Raw genomic sequence first — 16,259 nt, forward strand, 5'->3', positions numbered from 1 at the left:
AAACTCTCATCACTAACCATTGTGAATCTCACTATGGTGAAAACTTCACGTTGAGCTCATATTTATAGACGTCACTATTGTATAAATCGAATTAAGTGCATTCGATTTACTCCCTTAGTGTAATAAATATTAAAATTGGCCATGTTTCATTATAAATCGAACTCAAATGATTTGATTTACATGCATATACAAATCAAATCTCATATATTTCGATTTAATGTGTATTTAATTTGAAGCTATTAGTTTCAATTTATAGTTGATGTCCATTTGCATGCAATTCGAATCTAATAGATTCGATTTAGTACCAGCTTGCATAGATTCGATTTATATAGAAATGTAACTTGGAACATTCAGGTAGCTGTTTCGTTTTGGGGGATTTGAGTAATTTTCGAACAGACTTGTTTATTAAAGTAATTTATCCTAAAATTTAGTTATTATTGACTTGGTCCTAAATTTTTTAGAAAGTCAAAAAAATATATTTGATACAAATAAAAATTTTAGAATATAATTAAAATTAAATAAAATTTATGAACATTTTTAAAATTTTGACAAATTTTAGGAAAAAAAATAATTTATTCTAAATGAAGATTAGGTCCGCATGGTAGACGCGAGCGTATTGAAACATAACCCGGACATGTTCTCGTAAAATAAAGTGGATTGGATGATGAGCCATTAGGTCCACATTTTGCGAGTATAGTAAAGAGACTAAGACTGAGCTGTGGGTCAAAAAACGATACCAACCAAAACACAAAAAACGATAGCAGCACAGACACGGACACAGTACCGCCACTACACAGAGACGTGCACTCAGTCTTCGTGAGCTCTGAAAACCCTAACCGTCATTCCATTCTCCCCTTTTTCTCTATTTCGCGATCACTTCTCTCTGCTTCCATTCCCTCGTTTCAGCTCAATTTTACCCGATTTTCACCTGTAATTCAACGTTGACATGCTTAATTGAACTCCTTTCATCTTTGTTTTTGCTTCGTTTATTTGATTTTGTGTAGGGTCGGTTGCTGCTGCTGCCAGTATGGCCTAACTTACGTGGCTTTTGCTTGCCGACTGTTGCTGAAGGTTCCGTGAACAAATGGACTTGGTATCTAGTTGTAAGGTATATTAGGATAACGATTTTACGTGTTCATTGTTGTTTTTCGACGATACTTCTTGTTGAAGTCTCTTTTAGTGTAGCATTGTACTGTGGTAGTTTGCTTTTGCGTAGTGTTATTGTGGAATTGAAATTTGTAGTGGTAAAAAATGTTTTTAATGCAGATGGAGCAAACTTCGTTTTATTAAAGAACTGATTTGCATGGATGGTGAATTTGTTTTATTTGGCCCCTCTGCCAAGTTTAGTGTGTGGCTTGTTTTCATTGATTGGATTTTTTCGGTCTTTTGGTTACTTGGCTTACTTCTGACGAAAGAAAAGGGATGTCTGGTATAGGTTATAATTATTCTTCATTGCAATTGTTGTGAACCTGCACATTATAAATTGAAATGCTGTTCTACTTTTATGATTGAGTGACATCTCTTGTAGGAAAAATTGAATTCTTTTCGCATAAAAGAGCTCAAAGATGTGCTCACTCAATTGGGACTTTCAAAGCAGGGAAAGAAGCAGGTCAGATAAGAAAAAATATTACTGATTCTGGCATTGGCAATTATAAAAAATATAATTATTTAAATGTTTTATTTTCTGCAGGATCTCGTTGATAGGATATTGTCTATTCTCTCAGATGAACAGGGTAAGACCCTACTCTATCTTTATGATGCACACTCGCACACACGACCACATATGTCTCAACCTTTGTTTCTAATTCTACCTTGAAGTCTTTAATTTTTAAATTTTCATGATGTCCCTGTTTGGCTGGTGAGAAGCTTATATGCTGGAAGTTTTAGACTATATCTGCATAATATAGTAAATAGCTAAATTCTCGAGTGTAGATGTGTTGCGGAGATTTCGTGTTTTATTTGTCTAATGATACCTTCTTTCTGATGGTCAGTTGTAGCTTCTTCTTTGTCCTCTTCTTTTTCCCTTTTTTTCTTCGGTTAAAGTTACAGGGTATCCTGCTAAACCGCAGTGAATTTTCTCTTTTGCTCAAAAAATATTCCTTCTTACTTTTATGAAATTGAGCTTTTTCTTAATTTCTTGTCACCCAGCCTTGTTCTAACGATATTTCTCTCTGTCGTAATGATATTCTCTTTTTTTTATAAAAATAATCATTCATTTTCCTGTTAACTGAGATTTTTGTTCCCTTCCAGCTTCCAAAATGTGGGCTAAGAAGAATGTTATTGGGAAAGAACAGGTGGCAAAATTAGTGGATGATACCTTTAGGTAAGTGTTCATATAGATGCCTTTTCATATGCTTCAGATAAATGTAGTGTAGCAAAAGTTGTAGATCACAGTTCTGACATGATTTGGTGATTTGATTTTTAGGTCTGATTTTGGATAAGTCGACTGCTGTTCATGTTCCCAGCTTTATTATTTTTCTTTCTTGATGTTTTGTATTTCCTTTTTGAACAGAAAATTGCAGGTATCTGGGGCCATTGATTTAGCATCAAAGGGACAGGGTTCCTCCCCAGATGTCAGTAATGTTAAAATTAAAGGTGAAGTTGATGAGGTCTTTCAGGAAGACACAAAGATTCGGTGTCTTTGTGGTAGTTCGTTGGAAACTGATCCACTGATAAAGGTGTAATGTAATGTTCAAGATGTTTCTTTGTTCCTCCTAATGTGTAAACTTTATCCACTTTTACTTGCAATGGCATACAATTTCATTGACGCTCAGCCACATTATTTCGTCAATAGAATGTACTTTTCACAACTCTGCAATTACAACTTAGATATTTATGGTCTTTTCTCTTATTTTATTGCAGTGTGAGGATACAAGATGCCATGTGTGGCAGCACATTAACTGTGTTATTATTCCAGAGAAACCTATGGAACCAATTCCACCCCTTCCTCAAAAATTTTACTGTGAACTCTGTCGACTCACTCGTGCAGATCCGTAAGATTTGTTTCCTTGATATTTTAGCTTATTTGGGATCTGAATTTGTTGTTTGAAAGTATTTTTCTTCGTAATTTAGTTCTGCGTATACATTTTTACTTTAAGAGCAATTGTGTTAGTATTTTCTAGTGCATGTGTTGGTTTACAATAGGAATCAATTTAACTGATAATAACAATGGAGATTACCCCCTCACTAGAATAGAAAAATGTAGAAAATAAATGATAAACTCCATTTCTCCAAATGCACTGAGCCACTCAAATATCTGTTTTCTGCTCTTTTCTCCATTGCAGGTTTTGGGTTTCAGTGGCCACCCCTATGTTTCCTGTGAAGTTGACTACAACCCATATTCCAACTGATGGGTGAGTGCCTTGTGTGGATGTGCTGAAGATAGACATAATTTGTCTGATTGTTCAAGTTTCTATTGAACAGAAATAAATTTCTTATTGCTTTATGCCGCCTAGAGATTGGGAAATATTATCTGTTTCGATCTTGAACACAAGTTCATGCATATATTTTTTCTTTCCAGTTTTAGTTGCTTTCTATTGATATTTTATATTTAAGATATTGTTCTGTTTGAAGGGATTGTAACAACTAACATTTATCTTATGTGCTATTATCATTGTTGTCTAACTCTCGAGTTAACTCGTAAACTCGTACGAGAGTTTAGATATGGAATCAAGTTGACTCGGGCATAGACTCTATCCTGAGTAAACTCGGCTAGACTGGGTCAAACTCGGACAAACTAGTGAGTCTAGGACTGAGTTAGCGAGTTTGTGTTTTTCTTCATTTTTGCTCAAAAAAGCGTCATTTTGAAACCAAAAAAACACTTTTTTTCATTAGGGTTACGATAACACTCCCAAAGAATGAAAGAAAACTCACTCACAACTCACTCATCTGCGTCGTTTCTCTCAAGTCTCACTTTCTCCATGTTCTGCCGTAGTTGCCGTTCCTCGTCGAGCTGCCGTTGTTCGACTGCGTCTACTACCTCTGCTCTGATTTGCGCCATTGTCTTTGTGAATTTTATCTATGTTGCCCTCTGCTTTGTATTTCTTCACATCTCCACTATCCGCAACTCCATCGTGCTATCACCGTTCACTACAGTCCTATCTCTGCTCTGGTTTGCACCGTCGTGAAATCCATGACTATTTGTCGCCGTCGTTTCGTGCTGCCGCTGCACCCTCACCACCGCTGCCTGCTGCACCCTTGTCTTCGATCTGCTGTTGCTGGGACTTTGTCCCTTCTTTTCTTCTGTATCCTCCATTTTTTGTATGCCTTTTGCCCTTTATTTGAGCCTTTGCTTCTTGATTTAGTTTTTTTTTTTTGCTTTTTAAATTTTATTGCTTCTAATTTTAGCCTATTGCTTATCGTTTATGTTAGATGGCCAGATGGTTCATCCATTCATGGCTGATTAGTAATTAATTATTTTGATTAGAGTTAATTTGATTATTTGATATTGTTCAATGTTCAATTAAAGATTTAGTATTACAGATTTAGAATTTTTAAGTTTGTGTGTTTCTATGTTGTATTTGTATAAGAATAATTATAGAGGATTTGAATGTGTATTTTAAAGTATTTGTTGTAATGTATGCTATTATTTTAATTTATTATGTGCTTTAAGATTGATATTATTAATTTTGAAAGGTTAGAATTGAGTATATATATATATATATATATATATATATATATATAGAACAGGTGAACTCGTACGAGTCTACGAGTTAACTCGCGAGTCGGGTCTAGGTCAACTCCACGAGTTTACTTAGACTTGCGAGTTTGACAACCTTGGCTATTATAAATGATCATAATATTACTGCTGTTTCCTTTTTATGTTGTGTGCAATGGATAAGACTGTTTGAGCATTGAATTTGTTTGTCTGAGATGAAAATATACCCTTTGAAAAATTTCTGCTTGAAGTGCTTGACCCCACTTCGTGGGACAAAAGTCGGTTATTGTTGGTGTTGCTTGAATGATTTGACCATATTTCCCTTTGAATTATTCAGAGCCAACCCAGTGCAGAGTGTGGATAGAACATTTCAACTTACAAGGGCAGACAAGGACTTGGTATCAAGACCAGAATTTGATGTTCAGGTTGGTTATTTTTTAGTTATAGTAAGTTAATGGGCAACCTTTTACCTAAGTTAGTTTGTTGATATAAGCCAAGTGTCGTTTGTAGGCCTGGTGCATGCTGCTGAACGACAAAGTTTCATATAGGATGCAATGGCCACAATATACAGACCTGCAGGTCAATGGTATGATTTCTAGTCACAATCTTCTCTCTGTCGTCTGTTTTTTTGAATTGGTTCAGAAAGTTGATTTTGTTTTAGCTTTCATGCTACTCGTGTGATCAGAGGTACATAATTACTTAGTGCAACAGAAACATTGTTTGCAGAATTGGTGAATTTGATTGCATTTGTGTTTTGTTTTTATTGATTTGAGTATGGTACATGTAGGTGTTCCTGTTCGTGTGATTAACCGACCTGGTTCACAACTGCTCGGGGCTAACGGCCGTGACGATGGCCCAATTGTAAGTTTATTGTCAGTATGGTTGTAACTTCTCAGAATTTCCTGCAGTCATTTAATCTCTGTCTTGTATTTTACATGGAGATATTTTCCCCCTGGGTGCTAGGTTTAGTCCAAGGTTTTCTGAAGTGTTAATTTTACAAGTTTCATTGAATTTCCTTATTTCTTCTTTGTCAGATCACGCCATATACAAAAGACGGAATTAATAAGATTTCCTTAACAGGGTGTGATGCTCGCATTTTCTGTTTAGGGGTCCGTATTGTTAAAAGGCGTAGCTTGCAACAGGTAGATTGCATTATATGGTTGCTTATTTTCCTATTTCCTATTACCATATAATGGTATGATTCCTTACTGGAATTGAGATGGACTGATAGTTGATAGAACATTTCTTACGTAGTCTTAGCTTTCTGATCAATTATATCCTTTCTCCAAATGTTATCTGTATGTGCCTTTAAATTAAAGGATTTGAGTCTCCGTTTTCTAGATCCTAAACACAATTCCCAAGGAGTCTGATGGGGAGCGTTTTGAAGATGCTCTTGCACGTGTATGTTCTCGTGTTGGGGGTGGAAATGCAGATGATAATGCTGACAGTGACAGTGATTTGGAAGTGGTCTCAGATACTTTTACCATCAACCTTCGTTGTCCAGTAAGGCTTTCAAGTATTGGATAGTTTTTTATTAATCCTTGAAGTTTTGCTAGTCATTTTCACAAATCTTGACATTTTTTTTATGCATGTGAACTTTATAGATGAGTGGTTCAAGAATGAGGGTTGCAGGAAGATTCAAACCTTGTGCTCACATGGGTTGCTTTGATCTTGAAATTTTTGTGGAAATGAATCAACGCTCAAGGAAGGTAAGATCCTCAAATTGGCCCATGATTTGTATGACAGCCTCCACATAGAAGTATATTATTTTATAGTATGTATGATGAAGCATTAATTGTTTCTGCAGTGGCAATGTCCCATATGTCTTAAAAACTATGCATTGGAGGATATCATTATTGACCCTTATTTTAATCGGATAACTTCTATGGTAGGTCTTTTACCCCCCTTAATCTTTATTTCTCTCTTCCTGAAGTTTATATGAGATGAACTTGTAATTATTTACATTGATTTGCTGGTACAGATGAGAAATTGTGGGGAAGATGTTACTGAAATTGAGGTGAAGCCTGATGGTTATTGGCGTGCCAAGGCTAAGAGTGAAAGTGAACACCGGGAGTTAGGGAATCTTGTTCAATGGCACTGTCCTGATGGATCCCTGGCTCTTTCTACCAATGGAGAAGTCAATGGAATGGAGGCTTTAAAGCTCAAACAGGAAGATGTTTCAGACACTCCAACTGGTCTAAGAATTGGCATGAAGAAGAATCATGATGGAGTTTGGGTATTCAGCAAACCTGAGGACACAAATACCTCATCTGGCAATGGATTGAACAAAGATTTTGGAAATCATGATCATGTGGTTATACCAATGAGCAGCAGTGACACTGTAAGTGGTCGGGAAGGTGATGATCCTAGTGTAAATCAGGGTGTCGGTGGGCATATTGATTATTCTCCTACCAATGGGATTGAGATGGATTCAGTGCCTCACAATAATGTTGATTCAGCTTATGGATATACTGTACCTAACCCTTCTGCTCTGGCAGCTGATGCAGAAGTTATTGTTCTCTCTGATTCAGAAGACGACAATGATATATTGGTATCTTCTACAATTGAGTATAAAAATAATGAAACTGGTGCCGCTGATACTGATATTTACTCAATGCCACAGCCTGGAATTATTGATTCATATACAGATCACAATCTTGGTGGAAATCCATGCTTAGGGCTCTTCAGTAACCCCAATGAAGATGATTTTGGGATGCCTTCTTCCATCTGGTCATTGCCTTCAGGAACTCAGGCTGGCTCAGGATTCCAGTTATTTAGTTCAGATGCAGATGTCTCGGATGCATTGGTCCACTTGCAGAATGGTGATTTAAATGGTTATACGTTAGCTTCAGATACTTCTGCTTTGGAATCCAATTCTTTGATACAGGATTCCTCTGCAGGTCGATCTGATGCTGATTTAAATGGTGGTTTGGTTGGTGGTTTGGTAGACAATCCTCTGGCATTTGCTGGAGAAGATCCCTCACTTAAGATTTTTCTTCCAACAACACCACTGGAATCATCTGTGCAGCATGAATCAAGAGAACAGGCAGATGTGTCAAATGGTGTCTGCACTGATGATTGGATCTCTCTTAGGCTTGGAGGTGGTGCTGGTGGAAGTAATGGTAATGGTTCTGTCCCCAGTGGGTTGAATTCCAGATTGCAGGCGACATCCAGAGGAGGTGCAACAGACACATTGACAGATACTGGTTTGTTGCTTTTGTTAAATCTTGTATATTTTTTTTTTGTCACGGTTTCTCTTGCAAACTCTTTCATTATATAGCACTATGTCATTAGCTGAGGAAGGCATTTTGTTCAACTTGCCCTCTGGATCAGGAAGTATAGATACACACCCTGTGGTGGTTAGTATCCTGCCCATTTTCAAGTATGCAGTGTAAAAATATATATATTATTAGTAAAAAGAGAAATTCCTAGGAATTCTCTTTCATAAGACGGTTCTTTTGCCTCATCACTTTGTTCCTCTGCTTTTTTCATAGATGTAACTATGTGTCCTGCCCTAGTTCCTGTCTCCTGCTATGTTCCGTTATTTTGCTCCAAATCAATGAAAAATTACATGCACAATTGTTTTTCAACACTACATTATCGGGATTGTGTGCCTGTTCTAAGTTGGTCATTTTGAATGCAGTATAGATTTATGTTTTGGCCCGTTCTCCTTGACTCATTGTTCCTTCTCATGCCAGGTTCTTTGCTGCTTGGTATGAATGATGCTAGATCTGACAAAGCAAGTAGGCCAAGATCTGACAGCCCATTCTCATTTCCCCGCCAAAAACGTTCAGTAAGGCCCCACTTGTATCTTTCTATTGATTCAGATTCTGAGTAGAGACACTAGACATTGTGTATCTAATAATAAATTAAGATGAGGCCCTTCTAAACACCATATTTTGCATTTAGAAACTGAAGAAAGCTGAGCAGCGATATTGGTGCTCAGGAAATGGAAGTTGATGAGGGAATGTGAAGGAATCTACTTACTAGCTACAAATTTGCCCATCCAATGTTTTGCCTTCCGGGTGTATTTTTGGTAAAGATGTTGCTATAAAGATTCTCAATTCTTGACATTTGATATTCAAATTGTCCTTACAACACATGATGACAGGTCCGTAGCAGGCTATATAATTCGTGTTATCAGCTAGGCATGCTACATTGTCTGGATGGACGTAGTTCATTTTGATATGGTGGGGAGTTCTGCATTGAGAATATTTTATCTTCAATTTTGGCTCTGCTGAGAGCAAATTACCTGTAAATGTATAGCCATCGGATTCTCTAGTAAAATATCAGAATTCAGAAGTAGGTTTATCTCAATCACCCCCAGCTATATGCCCAATTTTGTAATATATGATTTACCCGTTTGTAAAGGAAACTGGTAGATAAGTGATTAAGTGGTACTCTCTCCTCCTTGAAATTGATGGTCTCTGTTTGAAGAACATATTTCTTGAGTTGAATTGTTTGGCCGTCGAACAGTGTGCAAGTTAAAGTGGCATGGAACCAGAGCAGGGGAGGCAAGCATTGAAGTCCAAAAGTTCACTCACCAATCTGGCTTACTAGTTACTGCTATTCTGTTGCCTCCTCTCCGAAGAAAATGAACGAAGCAATGCCTCCATCTTGATTCTTGGGCCTAACTAAAAAAAGGTTCTTTCGTACTCATTGGATGGCTTTTAGCCTGAAGGCCAGAAATAAGAAACGAAACCAGGAAAAGTAAAATAGTTTTGTGAAAAATGAATATATCCTAAATCACCGGGATCACGGACAGTGGTTAATGGTACTAGGTTCTCGCTTGGTCAGGTCCTAGAATGTTGGTATTACGTTCGCACTTGGTCAGGTCCTAGATTGTTCTCCATATTGCGTTGTTATATTGGACTCGGAGCCTAAGATTATTATTCCACAGTATGTCAAGCTTAGTTAACGCCTCAGCGGTAAATAACGGCCTTATTACATAATTCAGTTCTCTAACGCATCTTGTAGTAATCAATCTTTGCATCAACAGATGAAAATTGCATTCAATTATATTGCAAATAAAGGAAAAGAAGAGGGCAAACACAAAAAGGCAACCCGACACTAGACTCTAACTACTGTTGGGGAAGAATCTGGCTGACCCACCGAGGAAGACTTAGAAGCCTCCATATTGACTGGTGCCTGTTCCAAACAGCTCTGTGTATCATCACTGATAATCCCAATTGTCATCTTCTCCACTTCCTCTTGCGTATATATATGAATCTTTGATACCACATTGCAGAACTCACTGCACAAGAAAGTTGTAAATGGAACACACGTTAAGTTGAGTAAGGTGGCAAGCATTTTCCTTTATATACAGATGTTTAGTTAAGGAAGGGGAGTACTTACTGCCACGGGTCATCCCCGACAACCATGATGTCGTTTTCGCTGTCGGTGTACAGGATCCTCCATCCCTTATCAGGATCTCTTAGTAGGCCTTCCATGCCAAAGAGTCTCTCAAGTTCAGTGAAGAGATCAGTGTAGCTGCTCAATCTTGAGAGATCGATTGCTCTTCCAACTAAGCTGCCTTGCTTGTGAACCTTCATTCAGTGTATGTTATATTGGTTGGCCAAATTTGTCAAAGTAAGAGAAAAAGTTGGCATATCATAATATAACTCTGTTGCTACCTATCATCGCTCACCTTTGTGCAGCTCCTTTTAGCATTTTGGGTGGTAGTTTCTCCAGACAAGGCAACTCCAAATAGTTTACATCCATTTATCTTCCCCTTGAGATTCTCTTCATCCGGAACTGGCATCCTCATGCTGTTTCCCCCTAAAGAAGAAACCGCGGAAACATTCTCCGGCAGCTTCTGCTCATGCATGATTGAAGGGCCAGACCTTCCAATTTCATTTCTAATTATCCCTGCCTGAGTCAGAGGAGTGTTAAACGGCGCAATATCTCTTTGGAAACTCGACGGTTTAGAGCACAACATGCTGCTACCATGACCAGCTTTGTGAATATCACCATAAGGAAAATATGCAGTTTGAAGGACTTCTGATCCTAAAGAATCAAATTTTGGTCTGGTAGCTTGATGCAGGTTGAAAGTTGTGCAACTTGCACTACTTGGTTTATTACCCCAAGCACCGAGGTTCATATCAACCTTCCCTGTCAGGGACCTTAGTGGACATATTTCTTGACCTTGCAAGACCCTCGGAAACCTATTATTAGGTTCCACAAAGCCTGCATAAGTAGGAGGGTGAACCCTCATAAGCTCAGCAGCAGTCATCTTTCTTGCTCCGGCCGATGCAAGATTCGGATGATTGGGAGAACTGATCTCAAAACCTGGCTGCTTAGTTACTGTGTCACGTCCAAAATATAGGGACATAAAACCTGTATTTTCTTGACCTTGCAAGACCTTGGGCGATCTTACAGACTCCTCCAAGTCCATAAACCCAGTGCCTCCTGCCGCCATCACGAAAATTAGGGGGGTGATTACTACTTGGCCATATATATAAAATCATCATTTGTTTGATTAACAGTCATACCAGTGATGAGGTGACTGGATGATGCAGCCTGCAGACCTGTCCGCAGTTTCTTCAGCCTTGGGGAACACTGCATGCTCAATGGAGGGAGAGAAGCCGAAGGATCGATCTCCCATGGAGATACTCGATCCTGATGATTAGTCTCCATATCCTCATCCCATCTGACCTGTTGGATATCAAAGCAGTAAACTTAGAGAAAATGTTTGGGGGGAAAACATGGTGCATAGTTCAAGCAAAACTGAAAATGTACCATTAAGCACCTCCATTTTGATTTAGGCCATCTGTATGGATCCAAATCACTCATTCCAGTCACTATCCCACTAGTACACCTGCAAGGTAAGAAGATTGATTCATGTTCCTCACAGGATATAAATTTTCGTGAGAGATATGCATCTAAAATATTCATAGCTATTGCCACTGTTGACCTTCTTTCAGGTGATTCATCCATCTCAAATTTCATTTTGAATCTTGTGCCAATGGTCACCGGATTCTTGATGCTTTTGGCATACTTTTGATAGGATACAACAAAATCTGCATGACTTGCCCTGCAATATAGCATGTTAAATGGCTGAACATTTAATCCCTAGACCGGATTTGCATATTGATAAGAACTAAGAACAGAAGAAAACATCTTTCTGATCTATTACCTTGGACTGTAGAAAACATGAAACATGCTTTTTGCTGATATAGCATTAGCCACAGAAGAAAGGAAATTGGGATAACAACTCTGGTTACCAACAATAGACTCAGGAAGACCATTTCTTGGTCGAACAGCTCTTCTGATTCCCAATCTCAATTCTCCATTTTCACCCCTACAAAATATATATAATTAACAGGCATTTGTACATTATTATCCTTCATTTTTCATGCTTTTAAAGTTTACTGACTCATAATAACTTCAAGATTCTACTGCACACGAAGTATGTTCTACATAGTAAATTTTGATTTCATTTTGCTAGTTTGGTACTTTAGAGCCACTATGACAAGAACATATTTTGACCAATCCAATAAATAGGACAATATTACCTACATCCAAATATTTTTATTTTGGCAGTTGATAATTACTTTCTGCTAAATATGGCAACATGACATTAAGAATTTCAAGAAAATTTGCTGTGTTTCCAATGCAGATTTGTGCCAATTAAGAAGTCCAAGATCAACATATACATACCTTAGGAAAAGCACAGCATCACCGGACACAAGATTCTTTTGGCTAACGAAAATACTCCATCCGGTAGTGAGTAGATGCCGCCTCGGCTGACCTGACAAAAACCACCACATCCACTTTCTGTATAATTTATCCCCAACATATGAAGCCAGCCACACACACTTCTTTATTTCTTTCTATTTTTTGAGAATACCTCTGTAAATATGGCGAAATTTCCACTCCACACCATGCAGGTCTTTTGCAATAAGCTCTTGAGAGGGTCTCTGCTGCTTATAATCCTGTAATCAAAAGAAAACACCATAAATTTAAAACTTAATACTAATTTTAATAGCTTATCGAACCCGAGTTCATATACCGATACCAATTTTTTTCGGACTGAAATCTAGAAAGATGAGTGCATATTTAAGAAGAGCATGATATTACACACCAAAGGAGGAAAACAATCTTCAGCAGCTCTACGAGGAACAGAGAAACCACCATGAGTGCTTGTATCAGAGGCTGTGAGTGTCTTGCAGAACATGTGAGGTGTTGTTTTTGTAGGTGTTCTTCCATTTCCTTCTTCATCAGCTCCCAATTCCTCAAGAAGCTCTTTCCCCATCCCTGCCAACTGAATTCACATACCAAATTGCAGCCTCATACAAAAAATCTGAATGAAGCTTAAAAATTCAAAAACAACATCTCAAAAAGCAAACAAACCTCAGCCTGGGGAAGCAAAGTGACCTGTGTGTAAACCTCATCATTCTCCTTATTGGCCTGTTGATAAAGAAATACACAGGAAAAAAAAATGAAAATTTAGTCCAAAACCAAATGAACAGAAAAGAGGGTATGCAGTTTTCATTGAATTGGGCACTCACAAGTAGTTGGACATTGACAACTCTACAGAAGATCTGTGGTTGAAGATCATGTGTTGGAATCTCCAATGGTGTGAAGGGAGAGAAAGATGCAGCTTGCTCTAAGTGCCCTTGTGGGAAGTAGACAACCACATTCCCCTTCTTTGGGAGAGAAGTAAGAGGGCCAGCACAAGCATGCCATAGCTCCAGATACGAAGAAGAAGACACAGCAGTGGACGATGATGATGATGATGATGATGGTGGCACACAGCACACACAAGAAGCAGTTGCTTGTTCTTTGTGACAGCCACCATTGCAAGTTGCATTCTTTTCAACCTCAGTCACTGCATGGTTCAGATCAATTTCCATGAACACAAAAAAGTTTTTTTTTTTTTGGTGTTTTTCTCGGTGAGGCTTCAAAGTGAAAGTAAGTAAGTAACTAAAGCAAGAAGAATATAAAAAGGAAAAAAAGAAGATAAAGAAGGGAAGTAATCAAGTGGATTTTAAAAAGGGGAAACCCAGAAAGAGGGAAGTGTAGTGAAAATGGGAATGGGAAATGAGGTCAAATCATGAAAAAAGAAAAGGGGGAATTCATGTTTTTGGAGGGGCACCACAAAACAGGGGAGGAGCAGAGGAATGGGACTGTAAACAGAACACAACAGAACAGAACAGAAACAGAGTGATAGAGAAAAAAGAAGAGGATTCAAATGATAACAAGGGATTCAAAGTATGATTGTCTAACCCCTTCTCCCCTCATTTGCAGGTAGTGAGAAGAGGGAGCAGCAGACATGGACAAATGCATAGGAAGCTCACAAACAACAAAAGCCAATGTGTGATGGATAGATAGTAATAGTATTAGTGCCTTTTGGACTTTGGAGAGAGAAACAAACACTGTGTGTTGGGTGGGGGGGACAGCCCTAGACAGTACAGAACCCACCCCCACTTTTTTCCTTTTCTTTCTTATTCATATTCACTCATTATTTCTCCTTCACTTATTATTATTGTTTCATATTTCATTTCACACAACCAAATCTAGCATTTCTTCAAACTTGCCTCATGAATCACAAAAGAGAAAAAAAAATGCAATCTGACAACTCAACCCACAACACAATTTATTAGGTATTGTACGTGGATATTAAGGTAATGAGTGACTTGTGACTTCTGATAACTAATTATCCAACCATAACCATGAAAGAAGAAAAGTCCTCCTTTTTTCCTTTTTTTTTCTTGCAAGCTACAGCCTACAAGGTACAAACCTTTCATTTAATAATAATAATGAATATTGAATGAAATTGAAATTGAAGTGTACGTCTATATACTATATAGTCATGTAAGCTAAACAAATTTATTAGATAATTAATAGCATTACTATAAAAGTATGAGAGTAATTTAGAAGAAGGAAAAATGAGAGTGTTTTACATTATTACTATTACGTACTTTGATACTGGACATATACGTACATGTACGTGTACTGTAACGTCAAATGTGGGTGTTGTTTGGCAGCAACAATGGTGGGCGTCTTGTTTTAGTAGTTAGGATTCTTCATCTCAATCAGTTTGCTCAGACTTCAAAGTTCAAACACACACTTTCTCTCTCTTCTTTTACATATCTCACGTCTCATCAAACTTCAACTTTTCTTTTAATTTTTTCAAATTTTCATACTCATCATGTCTCCCACCGTGTACCTCACGCGCCTCCAATTTTCTTTTTCTTGTATGTGCCTTTTTTCTTTTCCCTCTTTGCCAAAAATATACCCTTCATCCTCATTTTGTGGAGCATATACCTAACTTGCTGGGTTAAACTTTGCTTCGAATTATAATGCCTTTGTGCCATAGTAGTGAACTAACATATATATCAAAACTATACACAGAAATTAAAACCAAGTTAGGTTGGTTTAGTAGTTAGCTTGTTAGTCCGTTTAAGTAAGCGTTGGAGTTTGAATTTCGCCTTGTACATGCAGTAACTCATTGGCTAGCGTCTTTAACTAAATCTCCGATGCGCGACGGATTAATTCTTAACTTATCGAATTAGGGATATTGAGAAAAACAAAAAAAATACATAGAAATTGGTGTCTAAATAAGTTGAATATCTATACAATTGTATTTTTTAAATTAATACAAAAATGGTATTGAATATATGCTAAATAGATGTTTAAAAACTTTTGTATAGGATGTTTTCATCTTCAATTTTTTTTTTTACATTGAGAATATTAAAATTTATAAAAATAAGATATATAGGTCATTTTGTCACACTTTTAAGAATTTATTTGTTCAAATAAAAATAATGAGTCTGACTAACGTAAGAATTTATATGTTTTATTCTTATCAAATTGAGTAACCTCAATATAATAAAAATTTTTAAGAACTTATTTATATATATTCAATGGTATTTTATAAAAAGTGAATCACAAGGTGTAAATATGAATGATGACAATTGTTTATTGGGGGTGAAAAGTAATTTTGTCGTTAACAATTTTTCGTAGGAGACAAAAATGATAACTTTTTCTTAGGACAAAAAATTTCACACAACACAATTTTGATAAATAATTCTTACAGAAATATGTTAAAATCTTTAAATTTATTTAAAATATTTCTGCAATTGGCACCCATTAAAATATATGTTTGGTATTCCGGTCCAGTCCATCAAAGGTTTCGGGTCCAACTACAGACTACCGACCCGTTGGGTTACACAACCCGAATTCGGAGGTGACCCGCATGCCTCTTCACGCCCCGCTGAAAAGTCCTGGACAGTTAGCAGAAGCTTTCAGGTAGATGGACCCAAGCAAGGGGCCCACCTGAGTTCAGAGTATAAAAAGGGAGGGACCTACTCCTCCCTAGAGTTACGTCACATTTTATATCCTAATTGACCGCCTCTTCGTACGAATACTGACTTTAGTATCGGAGTATTCTTACAGGTGGCTCGACCTACTGATACATCGACGATTCGGATGATCATCTCACCCTCAGCTCACACTCAAGTCCACATCCCACCTCACCCGGTTGCACCTACCTCCACCTCACCCGATCCACCATTCTTCCGAGCAACCGAACATGGCCAAAAGTGGCATTACACTATATTTATACCACAGGATCTTTAAATGCTGCAACTTCCATATT

General features: G+C 37.5%; 2 protein-coding genes across 5 annotated transcripts; one reads left to right on the forward strand and one right to left on the reverse strand.

The window, feature by feature from the left end:
* The first annotated feature begins 680 nt into the window (after positions 1-680).
* On the forward strand, positions 681-9,074 carry LOC112706772 (E3 SUMO-protein ligase SIZ1). 3 transcript variants are annotated; one of them, XR_011864743.1, is made up of 20 exons: positions 692-816; positions 1,005-1,108; positions 1,529-1,609; positions 1,691-1,733; positions 2,251-2,323; positions 2,513-2,678; positions 2,863-2,993; positions 3,285-3,353; positions 4,995-5,082; positions 5,168-5,243; positions 5,445-5,518; positions 5,692-5,799; positions 5,999-6,160; positions 6,262-6,366; positions 6,465-6,545; positions 6,639-7,863; positions 7,952-8,016; positions 8,356-8,450; positions 8,567-8,693; positions 8,769-9,074. XR_011864743.1 is itself a non-coding variant. In XM_072200975.1 (18 exons), exons 2-18 carry the CDS (start codon positions 1,085-1,087, stop codon positions 8,615-8,617), a joined length of 2,652 nt encoding a protein of 883 aa, XP_072057076.1. In that variant the 5' UTR covers positions 681-816; positions 1,005-1,084; the 3' UTR covers positions 8,618-9,074. The 3 variants fall into 3 exon arrangements, 1 of the variants encoding a protein (XP_072057076.1); XR_011864742.1 differs by lacking the exon at positions 7,952-8,016 and having other exon boundaries at positions 681-816; XM_072200975.1 differs by lacking the exon at positions 7,952-8,016 and having other exon boundaries at positions 681-816; positions 8,567-9,074.
* Positions 9,075-9,543: 469 nt separating this feature from the next.
* Positions 9,544-14,247, reverse strand: LOC112706773 (auxin response factor 4). 2 transcript variants are annotated; one of them, XM_025758238.3, is made up of 12 exons: positions 13,168-14,247; positions 13,010-13,066; positions 12,741-12,920; positions 12,507-12,591; positions 12,317-12,407; positions 11,793-11,957; positions 11,571-11,690; positions 11,396-11,474; positions 11,149-11,311; positions 10,305-11,065; positions 10,013-10,203; positions 9,544-9,911 (listed from the first exon to the last, which is right to left on the reverse strand). In XM_025758238.3, the coding sequence occupies exons 1-12, from the start codon at positions 13,510-13,512 to the stop codon at positions 9,728-9,730; spliced, it is 2,421 nt and encodes an 806-aa protein (XP_025614023.1). In that variant the 5' UTR covers positions 13,513-14,247; the 3' UTR covers positions 9,544-9,727. The 2 variants fall into 2 exon arrangements, with proteins under 2 accessions (XP_025614023.1, XP_025614022.1); XM_025758237.3 differs by having other exon boundaries at positions 11,396-11,690.
* Positions 14,248-16,259: the final 2,012 nt, after the last annotated feature.

Source organism: Arachis hypogaea, chromosome 8 (genome assembly GCF_003086295.3).
Source record: "Arachis hypogaea cultivar Tifrunner chromosome 8, arahy.Tifrunner.gnm2.J5K5, whole genome shotgun sequence".
In the NCBI taxonomy this organism is placed as follows: domain Eukaryota; kingdom Viridiplantae; phylum Streptophyta; class Magnoliopsida; order Fabales; family Fabaceae; genus Arachis; species Arachis hypogaea.